Genomic DNA, 20,133 nt, shown 5'->3' with positions numbered 1-20,133 from the left:
TAGAATTTTAAACTTTTCTAAAAATGTGTATAGCCTGACCAGGAACATAAAAACCCTGGCATAGAGGCGCGTCAATTGCATTTGATAGTGCAACACTGAGTACAGTCGTACATGTGTTAAATTAAAATAGGCTAAATTTATGTATCGGGATTCAGGATTAGGGGCTAATCTGATATTTTCATAAATTAACGAAAAAATATTATTAAAGGTAACCTGGTTTAAATAAATTAAATGAAACCATCAATCTAGCTAGTAGGATTTATTTTATTATTCATCAATAATCAAATTCAGAACTTGAATATTCAACTGCAATGTTTGCTCATTAACGCTTCAAACTCGGTACTTCTTTCCCAATTCCATAAAATTCAAAACTTAGAAAGTGACAAAAAACTTTAAAATAGGTAGTTGAAACAGACTACAGCCAATTTTCATAGTGGACTGTACTATACGATAAACATGTCAGTCAATTTGACAACCTTTGTCGGAAACATTAATCAATGAAAATATTGTCCGAACCCTTAGTATTTCTCTTCGACAAATACATTAACACATTGTGAACCACTTTTCTTTCACGACTATAAAAATATTTTAGCAATTTAATTCACAAAATCAATTGCACACATTTAAAATAAAGTTTGTTTACACTTTGACAACAATAGACTGACATGCAAGGTGACATGTCAATGAAGTTTTCAGTTACTGTTGCCATTAAAAGAAATTAGTACCATTAGTTTTCCGCAACATGGCGAGGGTTTTTATGTTCCTGGTCAGGCTATACAGTCTATTACACATGGCCTTCTCAATTACTTTTGAAAATGATGGTAGGATTGCTATTGGTCTATAATTTTTAGGGTTGCTTTTGTCATCTTTTTTATGAACCGGTTTGACTATTGATATCTTTAACAGGTTGGGAAATTCTCCGTCGCGAAAACTTTGATTAATTAAATAGGTAAGAGGTTGTGATAATTCTTCAGCACACTGTTTTATTAGTTTAGGTGGAATCCCGTCTACACCATAGCTATGTTTGTTTTTTAGATGGTTTATAATTTTAATTACTTCTTCGCGTGTTACAGGGTTTAGGTACAATGAATTTATTGGGGGGTCAATTACAGGTTGCCCTATATTGATTTTATTGTTATTATTTTGGCCAACGGTAACAAAATATTTGTTAAATGTTTCTGTGATCATTTTTGGACATTCAATGTTTTTATTATCAATTACCAGTTTCATGTTTTTGTATTTTTTCTGTTTATTTTTTCCAGTTTTACTATTTATAATATTCCACATGGTTTTTATTTTGTTGTCAGAGTTTTTCATTTATTTATGTACATTAGCTTTTTAGATGTTTTGACACAACGTTTTACGGTCTTATTCATAATCATTTTTCACATTTTATCAAATGCTTATTAGAGGTTTATAAAACGTTTGATAAAAATTGTTATTCATAATCGTCATTTAGCGGTAAAATCCTCTTTTATCTGTGTGATAAGTTATCGAGAGCTCGGGCCTTGTTTAAAGCTCTAATAAACCTATTTTAACCTAACTTTTATAAATGTCATTTCATATGAATGTCACTTCGTTGGTTTATTTATTCAAAATATCCTTGCTGTGATCCTTGCTTGTGAAAATGAATGCTATAAATGCAATTGTGCATTTAGCCAATAATGCCGACCCAGCGCGACGTAGAAAGCTCTACCGCCAACGAAGCAACCCATTCGATTTGCGGGACCTAAATTTTAAAATAAAATATAGGTTCAATAAGGACACAGTGCGCACCATCATAGATTTGGTGGAAGATGATCTGGTTCAGAGCGCTAGAGGTGGTGGCACGTGTCCTGAACTGCAAGTTTTAGTGGCCATAAGATGTTGGGGACGTCGTGAGGTAAGCACAAAAAAGTGTTTTATTTTATCCCTTTGTCGTGGCTGCTATAATTATTTTCATACATTTTCAGGTACAAGATGATGCTGGTGACCTCCATGGCCTAAGTCAGCCGACAGTGAGCCGGATATGCGCCAGAGTCGCGCATGCAATCGCGAATAAGGCAAATTCCTTCATCAAAATGCCTATCACTATAGGAGAGCAGGAAAGAATTAGTGCCAAATTTAGAGCAATTAAAAATTTTCCTGGGGTGATAGGAGCCATAGATTGCACCCACATTAAAATTAAAAAAACCGGAGGTGACATGGCCCAGTACTATATTAATAGAAAAGGCTATTATTCCCTGAATGTTCAGGTAAAATATATTTTGATTTTATACAGTTTACAACAGAGAAAGATTTGTTTTAATAATGTCTATAATTTTTACTTTGTATGATCTAAATTTTAGCAACATTCAACACTATATTATTGGATGGATTACCTACAGGATACTGTTTTTTTTATTTTAGGTTGTCTGTGATGCTGACCTCAAAATAATGGATATAGTGGCTAGATGGCGAGGCAGTACACATGACAGTCGAATTTTTATGGAGAGCAATATAAAACAACGATTTGAGGATAGGCAGTTTAGAGGACGCCTTATTGGCGATTCGGGCTACCCTCTTCTGCCATATCTATTTACACCTATTTTAAGGCCTAGTCGTCCAGAAGAAGAAGCATACAATAATGCTCACATCTCAACTAGGAACACTGTTGAAAGGTGTTTTGGGGTGTGGAAGCAGCGGTTCCAATGCCTACTCCATGGCTTACCAGTAAGCCTCCAAAATGGAAAAGCTGTGATCATAGCATTGGCTGTATTACATAATATAGCCATTGATATGAATGACACATTGTTAGGTAAATGTTATCAATTTGACTGTACATAAGGAATACAAATCTTTATGACAAAATGTTGACAAATTCATAATATTTTTCAGAACAACATATGGAGCAGGTCCCTGTAACTCCGCAACTTTCGACGGAGAACAGTGTTCACGACAACCGACCTTCATTGTTGAGGCGTAGGTCGCAGTTGATACTACAAAATTTTATAAATCAACATTTTTGAATGGTACTAAAATACATTTTGATAAATTCCAACGATTTACTTTTATGTAATGTCATTTGAGTTCATGAAAATGTTGTATTTTAATTTTTCAGATACTGTTCCTGGCATCTTAATGAAAATAAAAAGAATATTTGATTGAAAAATACCTGTATTTCAATTTTCAGTCCAATTTGTTACTATCACAAAAACAAAACCTGTAGTTCTCTTTAAAAAAGCAATTATTCTGCAAAAATTCAAAACAAATTACTTTATATCACTAATTTAAGTACAATTAGTTTCAACAAACTTACTTATTAAAAATCACAGTTCAATTCTTTAAAACAAAGAAATTGCTTAAGTATAAACGTTTCTATTCGGAGGTTATCAACCTTCTACATTTAAAACAAAATAACCATAATTTACACTATTATTATAAAGGCGAATGTTTGTGACTAGGCATATGTGTATTTACTTTATATCACTAATTTAAGTACAATTATTAAACTTACTTACTAAAAATCACAGTTCAATTCTTATAAACAAATAAATTGCTAAAACAGATAGATTATATAGTCTCGAATAACATATAGGCTTCTTTTTATCCTGGAAAAATGCACAGATCCTGTAGGTTACAGAAATAGTAGTCTACGCAGGCGGAGTCGTGGGCAACAGCTAGTTAATAGTAATCTCAAACTCTTATTAAGTTATGACTAGTAAACATATTCATAGCCGTCTAAATATATTGCAGAAACACAATCAAAATGCGGATTGGAACTGCATAAAATACAAATTAAAAACAAACAGAAGTAAGGGAGGAACTAACTTATTATTTAGAATCTGTTAGTACTTGAAAAACTTTAACATCAAAAGACTTATTATTCTTTATTAATGTGAGTGTAATATTTAAGTTTTTCCTGTAATAATTGATGCTCAAGATCCAAGTTTCTCCCTTTCTTCCGTTCGTTTTCCATTTGAACTTCATGCAGTTCAATCCGGCATTTTGATTCTGTTTCTGCAATTTCGGAAATCCTAACTTTGCTTAAATCAATTAAGCCTTCTTTGTTTAACAGTTTCCTTTTTTTTTTGATTGCTGGTGCTTTAAAATTAGGTTTTGCTTTATTTTCTTTTGCCTCTACTTTTTTATTTTCTTTATCTTCCAATATGCCTCTAGTAGTACAAGCATGTGTATCTTCTATTTCTTCATCAAGTACCACCAATTCATATTGGATTTCTTCATTATTTATCAATTCCTGATCTTGCGTATTTTGAGTTGATTCCTCCTCTTGAATGTTAATTAATTCACTTTTATTTGAGTCCGAGTCAAATCTGTTAACATCGACTACAAATTCATTGGGCAACCAAGATGCTATATCATCAGCCCTATCGTCAGGCACTGATAATGGTGGACCACCGCCAGTTTTAATTTGAGCCTGCCTAGCAATGGTCTTGTCTTTCTTCGCACTGATTTTTATGAGGCTCCATTGCGATTTTAACTGGGTAATGGAGCGGTTCATACCAGCGCACATTGAATTAAACCTGAAAAAGAAATGACAGGATTTTGAATTACAGGTAAAGGCAAAATTTTATATTGAAGGCAGAAATCAAAAGATGTACCAACGTTGTTTGTAAATCAGCCCAAGCCGCAACCTTCCGTTTATTCGTGTTAGTGTCTGTATTTTTATTTTCGATTGCATTTACTCTTTCTTTCACCAACTCTTTCAGCAAATACTGAAAAGCAAACACTAGGCGTCAAACATAAATAAAACCATGCTACAAAAATTAGTAGGCACTTTATCAGGCTAAAAATAAGTACTACCTTATCTTCCTCCAACCAGTTTTCTGATCGTTGCCTTTTAGGCGGTCTGTTCTCCTTCGTCATGGACATAATTAGTATCCGATGTAACTAGCCGGGTCGTCGTAAGAGCTTATTGCAGAGTACAGGGTAAGAGGTACAGAATCCAGAACATACAATCCCAAGTTTTATAAAAGTTTGATAAAACTTGGGAGTTGATCGAAAAAACCGAAAACTTTATTAAATTTTCGTGCCAAATGTCAATGTCAGTAAGTAAAACGTCACAGCTGCCAATTTTTTGTTTTTTTTTTCTGCGATTTGTCTATGATTTTACATGGTCCATCAAGTTAAATCACCAAAAAAGCTGTTTTCGTTCATTCTTTTTGTATAGTCTGTGGAAAGAAAATATTAAACTCTGTTTTAGCTATCAAAGGTTTGTAAACGATTATGAATAACGTTTTTTATCAGAGGTTTATAAGAGTGTTTTAAGCCTATCAAACGTTTTAGCTAATGTAGGTTTTAAACCTATATTAGCATTTTATTATGAATAAGACCGTTAATGTTTTAGTATATGATTTGTAGTATTTTTTTATGGTTTCACTATTTGTTTCATTTACAAGTATGCCTAGTGCTCTTTTATGGATGCAAGATTTTTTTATTCCTGTAGTAAGCCAAGTTTTTTTTATAGTATTTTTAATTTTAATTTTTTTCAATGGAATATGTTTATTTAGGTTATTTTTTACTACTGCTATGAATGAATTATAGTTATAGTCTACACTTTTATTTTCGTCTATGATCTTATCCCAATTTTGCTCTTTTAGTGAATTTTTAAACATATTTATATTGCTTTCTGTAAATATTCTTTTTTGCTTGTAGAGAGTGCAGTTGTCTTCATAATGCCACTTTGAATTTAGTTTGACTTGGACGGCTTTGTGGTCAGATAGTCCATAATCCTCAACGTAAGATTTTTTTACTAGGCTGGTATAGTTTGTGAATACTAGGTCAATACAGGATGAAGTTGTTTTAGTTACTCGCGTGGGTTCGTTAATAAGTTGTTTTAAATTAAATGAATTCATTGCATTTATGAGCTCTTGAGATTGTTTATTGTTAACGTGCATATTTATATTAAAATCCCCACCTATCACTATGTATTTATTTTTGTCTTTTGTATTTAGTTTTTTTAGAAGTTTATTGATTTGTTCGTAGAATATATCTATATGGCGGTCTGCTCTGTATAGTCCTATTACAATTGTATTTAATTTAGGTATTTCAATGGCACAAAATTCAATAATAAATTCTACAGAATAGTTAACAATATCTTTTCTGTCTATAAAATCTATGCTGTCTTTTATCATTAAACAGACACCTCCTCCCTCATAATTTTCTCTACAGTACAATGAACCCAGTTTGTAGCCTGGTAAGTTAATAGAGTTACAATAATTTGTGTTTTTCCATATTTCTGATAGTAACATAATGTCAATATTAGAATCTGTCAATAAGTGTTCAATCAAATGTAATTTATTTCCTATACTTTGGATATTTTGGAATGTTATCAGTAATCCATTATCGAAATGTCTGGTTGGGTGTAGTTGTTGTTGTCTTCTTACTGCTGTGGGCGTGGCGCTGGTGGGGCGCCGGAGTGGGGTGTGGCTGTGGTGTTTGGGACGGCTGGGCCCGAGACGTCTGGGCCTGGGATGGCTGATCTCGGGACGACTGGGCCTGGGACGACTGGGCCTGGGACGACTGGGCCTGGGACGGCTGGGTCTGGGACGACTGGGCCCGGGACGGCTGGGCCTGGGACGACTGGGTCCGGGACGGCTGGGCCTGGGACGACTGGGCCCGGGACGGCTGAGCCTGGGAAGACTGGGCCCGGGACGGCAGGGCCTGGGACGGCTGGGCCCGGGACGGCTGGGCCCGGGACGGCTGGGCCTGGGACGGCTGGGCCTGGGATGGCTGGGCCTGAGACGGCTGGGCCCGGGACGGCTGGGCCTGGGACGGCTGGGCCCGGGATGGCTGGGTCTGGGTCTTCTCTTGTGTTTTAGTGATGCGTGTTTCCATTGCAGGTGTTTCTATACCATTAATAATTAATTTGTTATTTCTTATGATAGCGTGGTGTCCATTTTTTCGAGCTGATTTTAAATTTTGACGTAGCAAGTTTCGGTCTTTTAGTTCCTTTCCTTCCATAAATATATCAACCGCCAATCCAGTGTTTTTAAAGCATTTAGCATTTTGAATTATATATTTTGCCATTCTTTTATTTGTCACCTCAATCAGTAATGGACGGTTATTTCCTCTTTTCCCGATGCGTTTTATATCCTCGACAAATGGGTTAATATTTATGTCCAAAATATCATGAAACACTCTTGAAATGCTATCATATAGCTCATAATCAGTTTCATTATTTTGTTCCCATAATCCAAACAGAACTATTTTCTTCGAGTTATTCAGCGAATGTAGTTGTTCTTCTATGTTTTGAATCTTCTTGTCTATTACTCTTATCTCTTCCTTAATGGTGGTCTGTTCGTTTTTTAGCTCATTTGTTTTGTGTTCTACGTCGTGCTGAAGGTTTTGTAATGCAGCATTAAATTTTACCTGGATAGTATTCTTAATATCTTGCAATAGGTTTGTCCTGATCTGTTCCAGTTTCACATCCAGTAGTTTGCTTATCATATCTATAGTGATTACAGTCTGTGGTTCATTTATGTCAGATGGACTCATCTGTGTGTCGTCACATATTTCAGTAACAGACTGGTCTATATCTATTGTCTGGTTTAAGAATGCAATGGAAGATGTTTCGATTTGGTCTTTTTTCTTTCTCATTGTAATAAATGAATCAGGAGATTTTGGTCTAATAGGAGTGTTTGAGTTATCTTTTTTAGGCGCATTACAAATACATGTTTGGCATTTCCAATTCCTTTTTCTATTAGGTGACATAGTATTGTAAAATCGCGCCTCGGAGACATTTGCACATTCTAAGTCGTAAAATTTATCGCAATAAGAACACTTGAGGAATCGTCTATCTGGGATATTTTGTCTGCAACCTTCACACACACACACACACACACACAGTTTCGTAGTCTTGGCTGATATTGGTGAAGTGTACTCCGTTAATGATGATGTGTTTTTGGAATAGAATTCACAGTAAGGTCATTTTGCCTGTCATGTGGTAAGTCCGCGGGCAGGTGGGGAAATACTAAAAGCTAAATTTAAGAAAAAAAAAATTCTAGTCTATGCATTCTATTCTTGACATTGACGGAAATGACGGACGAATTTTGACAGCTTTGATTGGATAAAAAATTGTTGTGCGCTATCAATAAAACATAATTTGTCGTTTTTATCGTAGGTTCAACCAATTTTATATTCTCATCTCATCATCATGAACAGAATATTTGGTAGAGGAAAACCTAAAGAACCTGGTCCTAGTATTACGGACTGTATCACCAATGTAAGTAGTAGTGGTCATCATCGTACTGAAGTACTTTTCTTGATTGATGAATCATTGGCATTCAAAAGAATAGTTTCTCTTTTTTACGAGATACTGTAAGTGTGTTTGTATTTTATAGGTCGATGCCAGAGCAGACAATATCGAGCAGAAAGTACAAAAACTGGAGAATGAGCTTAGGAAATACAAAGATCAAATGAACAAGATGAGGGAAGGTCCAGCAAAGAACTCTGTAAAGCAGAAGGCTATGCGGGTCTTGAAACAAAAGAAAATGTAAATTAATGATTCGAAAATATTTAATTAATTTTTAAATTACTCTACATCGAAAATTGCAATCAACGTTTATCGGAAATTGCATTTGATACTACCCCATACTAAATTCCAGGAAACTTTGTCATGTTTACTTATCAAATTAATTTTGCTAACTTGAACTGGATATAATTACATTAATGATTGCTCTAAATTTTGATTATAAAATTCCAGGTACGAACAACAACTGGATAGTTTGCGAGCTCAGTCTTTCAACATGGAGCAGGCGAACTACGCCACACAAACCCTGAAGGACACACAGGCCACGGTGACTGCGATGAAAGACGGTGTCACTCAAATGAAAAAGGAATTCAAGAAAATCAACATTGATAACATTGAGGTATGCTTACAATCTATCAAAAGAGTTCAAATAACTTATGAACTTATCTCAAAATAACAATAGTTTCATCCTTTTGTGGCATGTGGATAAGGAAATATATTAATTCCTCAATCTATCGAGTAAATATAACATGTTCTAATACTGCCTATTTTAGGAATAACTTTTATTTTGCCTTTCTTACTATTACCTTAACCTACATAATTGAGAATGTTACTAGGTATGCAAAATCACTTGAAACATATGTTACGGTTAGGCTTTTACATTTACAAATACATTAGTTTTTATTTCATTCAAAAATACCCAGTAGTTATGATTTTATAGGCATTCAAAGTTCGCTTAAATATTGAGTGCCGCCGACGGTCACGTGACCCCGCGTGACGTACATTCACAGTATCCGCTCACTAGAAAACGGATATAAACATACTTAAATACATTTTTTTTTGTAAATACAAACTTATTATACATATTAACACCCAGACCCATCACAGAAATTAAAATTGAACCAAACCCAAACTTGATGCGATTGTGTCGTTTTATTGCGAATTACCTTCCAGCTCCATCATTAGACCCTGATTACTATATAGAATTAAAGTACTCGTCAATACAAAACGAACGAACCCAAACTCGATGGATTTAAGTCGTTTTATTATAGAGTTCCTATGGCCACCTTCCAGCTCCATCATCAGATCAGCTCCATGTCATCATAATATTGCATGGTCATCCAAATCACATGTGTTTGCGAAATTTCAGCTTAATCGGTTGCCTGGAAGTGGGTCTTAATTCAGCTTGCAAGATTCCACCCATACAAATATGAGCCAGTCACTGTAATATGACGTCACGCGCATAAAATGGCAGGCCGGCCGCCGCCCGCACTTTTAAAATTCAATATCTTGGAAACTAATTGACGTATCGAAATAATTCTTTCACGTGTATTTTTTATTTTTAACAGAGAATACAGAAAGCTAAAAAACAAAATTAGTGAACATTCTTCATTATTACTGTACTAAAATGTGGAGAATAACAATAAATTATAGTCTAACTTGTAATATCTTCTATACTTGGGAGGATGAACTTTTTTATTTATTTATTTCCACACAATTATATATTAAATAATAAACTTAGGTAGTTTGGTTTATTAATTTGTAATTGTAACTTAATAACTACAATAAAACCTTTCAACCTTCTCTTCCAGGACGTAAACGATGAGCTGGCAGACATGTTGGAGCAAGCTGACGAGGTTCAAGAGGCGCTGGGCCGGCAGTACGGCATGCCGGAGATCGACGATGATGAGCTGGCCGCAGAACTCGATGCTCTTGGTATGTTTCAATACTTTTCTTGTGATAGTATAGGGATTTGGGATGTGGTCGCTTACTATGGGCCTCATAAAAAGGCTCAAGGTCACCCAAAGGGCGATGGAGCGTGCTATGCCAAGCATAGTTTCCCTGCGTGATCGAATCAGAAATGAGGAGATAGGAAAACCAAAGTGACCGACATAGCCCGCAGAATTGCTAAAATCAAGTGGCAGAGCTGAATATGGCCGATGGGGTAGAAAAATTCTCTGGCATGCCGGAGATTGACGATGATGAGCTGGCCGCAGAACTCGATGCTCTTGGTATGTTTCAATACTTTTCTTGTGATAGTATAGGGATTTGGGATGTGGTCGCTTACTATGGGCCTCATAAAAAGGCTCAAGGTCACCCAAAGGGCGATGGAGCGTGCTATGCCAAGCATAGTTTCCCTGCGTGATCGGATCAGAAATGAGGAGATAGGAAAACCAAAGTGACCGACATAGCCCGCAGAATTGCTAAAATCAAGTGATAGAGCTGAATATGGCCGATGGGGTAGAAAAATTCTCCGTAGAGATCGACGATGATGAGCTGGCCGCAGAACTCGATGCTCTTGGTATGTTTCAATACTTTACTTTTGATATCAACCTAGCAAGCATCAGAAATGTGAGACTAATGTGGAAATGGAAAATTGTGTTACACTCAGTAAAAGGTCTTATGCCTGTATTCACAAACGATGCTTGCTTAAGTGAAGCAGCAAGTCGATCGCACAGCGATGAATAGTGATTGGTTTATGTGTGACCCAGATCCTGTACGTCCACGCATACTGTGAGACCTTATAGTAATTTTTGTGAATACGGGCGTTAATTTCAAGGGGTTTTTGTGAGTTAAAACAGTCATTTTATTTCAACATCATGACATCTCATGTAATCTCTCTTATCTTGTATTTTTATAATTTTAATCATCATATTATTGACTCAACCAACCAACTCAAATCATATTTTTTTGCATTAGTATCATCACCTTTAAAACTACCATAATTGCATAGTAACTGCACTTTCTGTGGGGGTAATTGAAACCATATTTGACTAACAACAACACACAACTGTGCAACATTTATAGGAGTTCAATTTAAATGCAAAAAACTAATGTTATTCTATAAAAAAATGTTTGAGATTGTATTCTGTTGTTGTACCTATAAATAAATAAAAAATTTAACGAAATTCAAATTTCACATGTCATAATGGGTCCGTGGCCGAGTCCCCTAGTATTCGACGCACCCGTGGTCGACGCTCCCGTTCAGCTAAATTCGATTTGAAGCAATTTTTAATCAAATGTACAGTCAGGCACTAACATGTTTATAAACGAATATTAATATTTAATAGGCTAGTAGAAAATGAATCATATGGGAAATAAGTCCTACAAAAGATTTTACTGCTTTAATGGCTTCATTGGTTGCCCATAAAGACTCCTAGGTTTTCGACTTCGACGGAGTTGTGCTTAAGTGGTGGGGGGCCCCCGAAAGGGGCGTTTTTCGGTTTTCCGATTATACCGCGTAAAGGACTTACCCTATCAAAAAGTGGTCTACATGACGGTTGAAGGGCACTCAATCCTGCATTAAAATTAGATCAAATTCATACGTTAACCTTTGGCGTGCTATTGAGCCGCGCAAAACTGCCCCCCCACAGTGGCGTAGCTTGGGGGGGGCAGGGGGGGCCATGGCCCCGGGCGGCATATGAAAGGGGGCGGCGGATAAGAAAAAAAACATTAGCACGAAAAAAACATTAACAACAGCACGAAGAGTACATTTTTAATCTATTTTTTTAAGTAATAGTAACAAAAATATTTAAGGAGCTTACTTACCCCTCTAAAACTTGCGCCACAGATAATCTTTCGTGATTTCTCTTGTTACAAACCGAAATAAAAAAGTGGTTTGTAAATAGTTAAAGCCATATCTAAGCTACTTTTAAAACCGTGTATTTATTATATTCTGCAAGTTCGAAATTCAAAATTAGCTAAAATGGTAACTTTTAGGAGTAATTAAATCTGTAACTTGCTGCAAATATCTAATGAATTCAAACAAATTATTTTAAAAAATAGCTTCGATACATATTATACATTTTTCAAACCCCTTTTTTAATTTCGGTCTATAACAAAAGTAATCAAGAAAAAATATGGTGGCGCTGGTTAGCTGGGGTAGGTACAACCCTTAATAATTTAAGCACATATGTTATTCCTTCTAAGTTCAATGAGCACTATACAGGGTGTTTGGCGCATCGTGTGCCAAAATGATTTGGTGGATAGAATGGGTCATTTCCTATATTTTCAGCCCCCATAACACGTTCCATGCCAGGCGGCTACTTTTATATTAATTTTTTTAGTAATTTCACCAAAATACCCAAATCGCATCATTTAATTTCGATTTAAAAAAAAACTACTAGGCGTAGCCTCAAAGTAAATATTTTGTTTTGACGTACATTGATGTAGGGTTGCATCAAATCTAAATTTACTGGCAAATATCATCTAGTTTTTTTTTAATTCAGCTTTGAAGTTTTCCGAAAAGTTAAAAATGGACTGAACATTTAAGTTTACATGGCTATAAAAAAATAAATAAAAGAGATAGCGATCTTCGGATTTAATCAAAACTTCTCTAGTCTATCCCCATTCAAACGGTATACTAATCTTGTTTAAATAATAACAATAACTTCACAAATTCCTTAAATTAGTGCATTGACTCTACTCGGACTGATTTGCGAAATTTGTGTTTATAGCCCCTTTTGTGTGAATAGCACGTTATTAAACACCTAACAGGTAAAAATTATTTATCTTATGCAATGTAAAAACCTTTTCCCTTTCGTTTTTCAATGTGGATTTCTTGAAATTAAAGACGAAAATAATTATTTTGATCGTTTATTAATTATTACAAATTTTGTTCAAAATGACCGTCTCGGCAACGTAGGTATACACTCACGACATCTTTTTCTAATTTTGACTGTTGTCGTATGCAGCCACATTTCTCTTTTTATTACTACAAAGGCGTTTTCTACTCTTGGATTGGAAGAGATGGCCCTATACAGTGGCCTGCACGTTCCCCAGACCTAATTCCGTTAGATTTTTACGTCTGGGGACGAGCTAAAGAACTGGTGTACGTAACGGATTCAAACAATAGAAGAACTACAACAACGAATAGAAAACGCCTTTGTAGTAATAAAAAGAGAAATGTGGCTGCATACGACAACAGTCGAAATTAGAAGAAGATGTCGTGAGTGTATACGTTGCCGAGGCGGACATTTTGAACAAAATTTGTAATAATTAATAAACGATCAAAATAATTATTTTCGTCTTTAATTTCAAGAAATCCACATTGAAAAACGAAAGGGAAAAGGTTTTTACATTGCATAAGATAAATAATTTTTACCTGTTAGGTGTTTAATAACGTGCTATTCACACAAAAGGGGCTATAAACACAAATTTCGCAAATCAGTCCGAGTAGAGTCAATGCACTAATTTAAGGAATTTGTGAAGTTATTGTTATTATTTAAACAAGATTAGTATACCGTTTGAATGGGGATAGACTAGAGAAGTTTTGATTAAATCCGAAGATCGCTATCTCTTTTATTTATTTTTTTATAGCCATGTAAACTTAAATGTTCAGTCCATTTTTAACTTTTCGGAAAACTTCAAAGCTGAATTAAAAAAAAACTAGATGATATTTGCCAGTAAATTTAGATTTGATGCAACCCTACATCAATGTACGTCAAAACAAAATATTTACTTTGAGGCTACGCCTAGTAGTTTTTTTTTAAATCGAAATTAAATGATGCGATTTGGGTATTTTGGTGAAATTACTAAAAACATTGATATAAAAGTAGCCGCCTGGCATGGAACGTGTTATGGGGGCTGAAAATATAGGAAATGACCCATTCTATTCGCCAAATCATTTTGGCACACGATGCGCCAAACACCCTGTATACAATGTGTCCGGGCATGTAGTGATCAAACTTTAAGGGCGAAATCTAGGGACAATTTTATCGATAAAAATACTTCAAATTTGCGGCTTGACCCATTTATCGCAAAATTACAAGGATTTAAGTTTTTAATTTTTAGTTTTCACCTCTTCCTTCAAAAACAAGTGAAAACGTGGGAAGCTTAACATTAATAAGCAAATATTTTATATCATGCGATAGCCAATAAAATTATCTTTTAGTAGAAGAAGAAAACAGACACAAGTTTCGTACATTCTATGGGAGTAAGAATGGATTTAATTAGAAAAATACAAGTTATTTTCCAACACAAGAAAAACCAGGTCGTTAAAGTATGTTTTATTTGCATTGTATTTGAGTGTTTGAGCTATTCTACAAAACAAATGTAAATTTATTAGACTACGTCTATTAGTTTCGACGCAATTGTTGAACAAAGATACCCCTTCCGAGCCGGTTCCATAGCGCTGCTAACATGCGAAAATGCACTGCTGAAAGAATCACACAACCTATTCCGACGCGCTATGGAACCGGCTGGGAAGGGGTATCTTTGTTCAACAATTACGTCAAAACTAATAGACGTAGACTAATAAATTTACATTCGTTTTGTAGAATAGCTCAAATAGTAATAATACAATGCAAAAAAAACATACTTTAACGACCTGGTTTTTCTTGTGTTGGAAAGGAACTGAAAAAGAAGTGAAAAAAATCTTGTATTTTCTAATTAAATCCATTCTTACTCCCATAAAATGTATGAACTTGTGTCTGTTTTCTACTTCTACTAAAAGATAATATTATTGGCTATCGCATGATATAAAATATTTGCTTATTAATGTTAAGCTACCCACGCTTTCACTTGTTTTTGAAGGAAGAGGTGAAAACTAAAAATTAAAAACTTAAATCCTTGTAATTTTGCGATAAATTGGTCAAGCCCCAAATTCGAAGTATTTTTATCGATAAAATTGTCCCTAGATTTTGCCCTTAAAGTTAGATCACTACATGCCCGGACACACTGTATAATTTAAGATAATATTTACTCTCAATTGACAAATAAATACTTTAATACTTGTTATTATTGTTTATTGTTATACACCTAGTGTTACATAATAAAGCTGAGCTATTTAAGAAAATCAAACTTCCTGTGGGTTTCAAGCAATTGCTTCTCTTTAATGTATTTTCGTGCGTGGTAGTTTATTTTGACTTTCAACAAATAAGGTGAATAGTGTACCTGAAGTCCATTCAATATAATATTTAAACTTTAAAATATTTATAATTAAAATAAAGGGCGGCGGATTTCCGGACGGCCCCGGGCGGCGAAAAGCCACGCTACGCCACTGCCCCCCCAACTGCTACGGTTTTCAAATGATGTTCCAAATGACAAAGTAATCTTGTCTTAGATCTGAGACAAAGCAGTTGACAGAGGTTGCACAGATATGAGACAAAGCATAGGAGAGATACATTTGCATAATTAGAAAATGTAAAAAAAACAGTAAAGTTCTAAAAACTTTACTGTTTTTTTTTACTAAAGGTAGTTTTTACGACCTCTCGCGACCCCCCTATAGAGGCTTCGCGACCCCCCAAGGGGTCGCGACCCATAGGTTGAAAAACACTGGTTTAGTATAATAATTGGCTTGTGAACCTTTTTTCGTTGACTGTACTTAGTGCAAAAGCCGAAAAAAATATGATATTAAAGGACAATGTTCGTTCTCCATACATTGTTCGCCGTTAGATCAACAGTGCCGAAAAAATACTTTCTAGGTTCTAAATGACACAAATCTTTATGTAAGAACAATTATACCTGGCGGACCAATTCTATAAACTTATTGATAGCAATATTGTTATCATAACCTCTTACTTACTAGTATTGTATTATATTATTTTATGCACATCGATTTGGGAGATGTTCTGTATTGTAGTTGTCGCAGCCAAATTGTATTATAATATTGGACGGGTTTTGGAAATAGCTCGGCGTTCCACTTTTATGATTTATTACTTACATTTTGCACGTAAATAAATAACATGAATCCTATGTTTACTTTCCACTCTTGACATTTAACACGTGACTTACCAAACTAACTATCTCCATGGTTACCGTCTTAGTCTATGCATGACTAGGGATTGAACTACTTTTAATTGAATATTATTAACAATTCTCGATAATTATTATCGATTGAAAAATATTCGGTATTTGAATCGAAAGATATATTCAATTTTATCAATATCAAAATATTCAATTTTAATAATAAAATAAATATTATTTACTACTACCTATGAAATGTTCTGAACATTGCCTGGGTTTTCTCTTTACAAGCTGAGAGGACATCATTTTGGTTCTATCGATACATTATAAAGGTACTTATAGCCTGACCAGGAACATAAAAACCCTCGCCATGTTGCGGAAAATTAATGGTACTAATTTCTTTTAATGGCAACAGTAACTGAAAACTTCATTGACATGTCACCTTGCATGTCAGTCTATTGCTGTCAAAGTGTAAACAAACTTTATTTTAAATGTGCGCAATTGATTTTGTGAATTAAATTGCTAAAATCTTTTTATAGTCGTGAAAGAAAAGTGGTTCACAATGTGTTAAAGTATTTGTCGAAGAGAAATACTAAGGGTTCGGACAATATTTTCATTGAATAATGTTTCCGACAAAGGTTGTCAAATTGACTGACATGTTTATCGTATAGTACAGTCAACTATGAAAATTAGCTGTTGTTTGTTTCAACTACCTATTTTAAAGTTTTTTGTCACTTTGTAAGTATTGAATTTTATGGAATTGGGAAAGAAGTACCGAGTTTGAAGCGTTCATGAGCAGACATTGTAGTTGAATATTCAAGTTCAGAATTTGATTATTGATGAATAATAATAAAATCCTACTTGCTCGATTGATGGTTTCATTTAATTTATTTAAACCAGTTTACCTATAATATAATACGTTTTTGTTAATTTATGAAAATATTAAATAAGCCTATAATCCGGAATCCTGATACATAAAGTTAGCCTATTAATTTAATACAGGTACGACTGTACCCAGTGTTGCACTATCAAATGCAATTGAAGCGCCTCTATGCCAGGGTTTTTATGTTCCTGGTCAGGCTATAATATGTATTACCAATTATTGTTATAAGCATTTTGAGCGAATAAAACTTTCAATTCTATTAGAACTTTAGACATTTCTCTCACTTTAAGCGGCATTGGATTTTTCATCGGATTTTGAAACTGTTACAGATATATTAAAGATGATCCCATATTGTTGTCATTGTCTATATCAGTGTTATGATCACAATTCTTTTTATTTTATTCATAACCTTCGACCAGTTGGACACATTAGATAGCTTCTTGTAGTATCGTGCAATATATTTTTAACTTTTAATTAAAATCTAGTCATACTGTAGCAATATGGACGATTTATTTTATTTACAAGATCGGTATCTTATTGTCTATGATGACCGCAGTCAACATCACTATTACATGGATTCCTAACAATGAAGTACGGCATTGCCTTGTGCCGATTTTACATAGATTTTATCGACACAAATTATGGAACTTCATAGGATATGGAGCAGGCCACGCCCTAAAATGTCCGGATGTCGTCATAGTATTATGGAATACATATAAAAGACTTTTATTATTTCATTTTCTAATCCTCAAGTGTCCGTTACAATCTAATTAATATTTAAGTATTCAAAAAGTAAGAGATTAATTTTGATACTTTACTGCTGTGCCCAGGAATCTAAGGCGGTTTCTGACAATGTCCTTTATTTAAATCGGGGGCGTCGACCACGGGTGCGTCGAACACTGGGGGACTCGGCCACGGACCCGTCATAATTTCTTTAGCAACCATTTTGAAACTCAAAAGTCAAAAGATTTCACGATTACTTTCTCATCGCTCTATTCACTGTCTTACAGGCGACGAGATAGCTCTGGACGACGACACGTCATACCTCGATGACGTAGTGAAGGCACCGGCAGCGCCCGACAAGGAACCCGGCGCGGACAGCGTACGAAACAAAGACGGAGTGCCCGTGGACGAGTTCGGACTGCCGCAGGTGCCTAGCGTTGTGCAGACGTCCCGTTAAAGTGAGGGTAGGTGAGCCTTTGTTCTTTGATTGTGCGGCATGACACGTCTCATTTTGCTAGGGTCTTCTTCTTGTCGTGTCGACAACAAATCTACACAGTGTCAGCCCAAAACTCCGCCACGAGAGTGGCGTTGGCAGTAGCCTTCAGTTAATCTTCCAGCGTGCAGTTGTTTGGGCACGCAGGGCAAGACCTCATGTGCTTCGTTGACTGGGGAACCAAACCACACTTGCACTCCACGCTTTAGCCATCCAAGAATCCCCACTTAAACAGATTGTCCTTACTACGGCCGACCTGAGTCCGAAGTCTATTTAAAGACTTCCAGGTAAGCCAGGGGAGCTCATGTCCAGGTGGAGTACTCCCAGACATAGGGACAAAAGGGCAGGGAAGATCACCTCTCTCAAGCCATAACATTCATCTCTCTTTTGATCGATCGTCATGAAGGAGAGGGGGCAAACATTTTACGAAATTTCTTCGGCTTTTAAACCTTTCGTAATTAAAAATTCGTAATTTTGCTAGGGTTATAATGATTGTTTAGTCATCAGGGCACTTACACCCGTATTCACAAACGATGCTTGCTTAAGTGAAGCAGCTAATCGAACGCACAGCGTTGAATAGAGCTCTGTGATTGATTCGTTTGTCACCCTGTGCGTCCACTTTATCATAGGTGGGTATGTTGAAAGCTATCGTATTTACAATCATCAGATGGCGCCACTAGTGGTTAATGCTGATTTGCTTCTCACGTTCGAAGGTGATCTATTGTGATGATAAATTCTCAATTAAAATCCCTTAATCTGTCATTCATTAGTATCATGACGATCATTCCTGTGCTTAAATGCATAGATAAATGCCATTTTCTTTTAAATCACCACCTAACTTAGAATATATTAGAACAAAGGCTCACCTGATGTTAGACATAGTAAGGTTACAGCAGTTCTCATGGCTTCAGAGGATACATGAAACTGCCTCAGCATAATGCTGTGATTTCTTTATAGTAACTCACCATGCCTACGCAAATATAATATAAATGTACATTTAAATATAAATTTAATATATCTTAAGTTTTATAATACAATTATGCTTTTTGTTGTAAACCAAGAATCACATCGCGTTAACCGCTTGTGTTACTTTAAATTGTGCAGTAATTTCTGTAGAATAAGATTTGGCAATTTTTTTACTGATCATGCATACTTTTTTTGGTCAGGGTTCTCTTTAGTGATTTGATAATCAGATCAAATTAAAAAGGTTTAGGAGAGTATAGAGATTGCACTTTAGCATAAAAAAGTCCCACCTTTTCTTTAGTCGCCTGATGTATTTGGAAGTTAATTAACGCAGGAAAACATTCCAGAAGCTGTGGTTTCAGAATTGGTAAAATAAACATTTACATATATCTGGTTATCGGATCACGACAATAATGCTTTCAAATGTATACGTAATTATTTTCCAGAATAATTGGTTCTTTTGAGATTAACTACTAATTATGTTCATAATTGTAAAGAAAATCATTATGTGATTGCAAATAGAAAAATATACTTTATTGCGAATTGCTTTAAAATTAGATTTTAATACATTAACAATAGCAACACAATTATTTGATTCTTAACACTCATCATTTACATAATATAGGTATTACTTATAGGTACTTTTAAAAAGCATAAAATAAATATTGTTTCAAAAATGTGTCTAATTGTTATGTAACTTTATGATCTTTATAAGTTATACCTTTTTAAATCGTGTTTCATTTTAGAATTCCTATTCTTATGTCTTTTAAATTCAGGTAACATTTAGCACGGAATTACTTATTTTTGGTTGTTGTCTGAGAAGGCATTAAATGTTAGTTAACCGACTCACACAAACAAAATTACAGAAGCTTTTTCTTTTCATCCAGAGGTTGGGCAGTTAAGTATTTGCGTTCACTAGTTGATTCCACTGGCATT

The 20,133-nt window shown here is 35.1% G+C and overlaps 2 protein-coding genes across 2 annotated transcripts; both read left to right on the top strand.

Annotated features, from left to right (window-relative positions):
* Nucleotides 1-1,470: 1,470 nt before the first annotated feature.
* LOC135074134 (putative nuclease HARBI1) lies at nucleotides 1,471-3,130 on the top strand. Its single transcript, XM_063968436.1, has 5 exons — nucleotides 1,471-1,882; nucleotides 1,953-2,234; nucleotides 2,389-2,776; nucleotides 2,857-2,990; nucleotides 3,080-3,130. The coding sequence occupies exons 1-4, from the start codon at nucleotides 1,628-1,630 to the stop codon at nucleotides 2,985-2,987; spliced, it is 1,056 nt and encodes a 351-aa protein (XP_063824506.1). The 5' UTR covers nucleotides 1,471-1,627; the 3' UTR covers nucleotides 2,988-2,990; nucleotides 3,080-3,130.
* Nucleotides 3,131-8,008: 4,878 nt separating this feature from the next.
* Nucleotides 8,009-19,878, top strand: LOC135073798 (charged multivesicular body protein 5). Its single transcript, XM_063967976.1, has 5 exons — nucleotides 8,009-8,203; nucleotides 8,322-8,473; nucleotides 8,684-8,849; nucleotides 10,042-10,165; nucleotides 18,029-19,878. The coding sequence occupies exons 1-5, from the start codon at nucleotides 8,135-8,137 to the stop codon at nucleotides 18,196-18,198; spliced, it is 681 nt and encodes a 226-aa protein (XP_063824046.1). The 5' UTR covers nucleotides 8,009-8,134; the 3' UTR covers nucleotides 18,199-19,878.
* The last annotated feature ends 255 nt before the right edge of the window (nucleotides 19,879-20,133 follow it).

Source organism: Ostrinia nubilalis, chromosome 8 (genome assembly GCF_963855985.1).
Source record: "Ostrinia nubilalis chromosome 8, ilOstNubi1.1, whole genome shotgun sequence".
Classification (NCBI taxonomy): Eukaryota; Metazoa; Arthropoda; class Insecta; order Lepidoptera; family Crambidae; genus Ostrinia; species Ostrinia nubilalis.
Note: the sequence above shows the minus strand (reverse complement) of the source record. Positions and strands in the feature narration are given on the sequence as shown.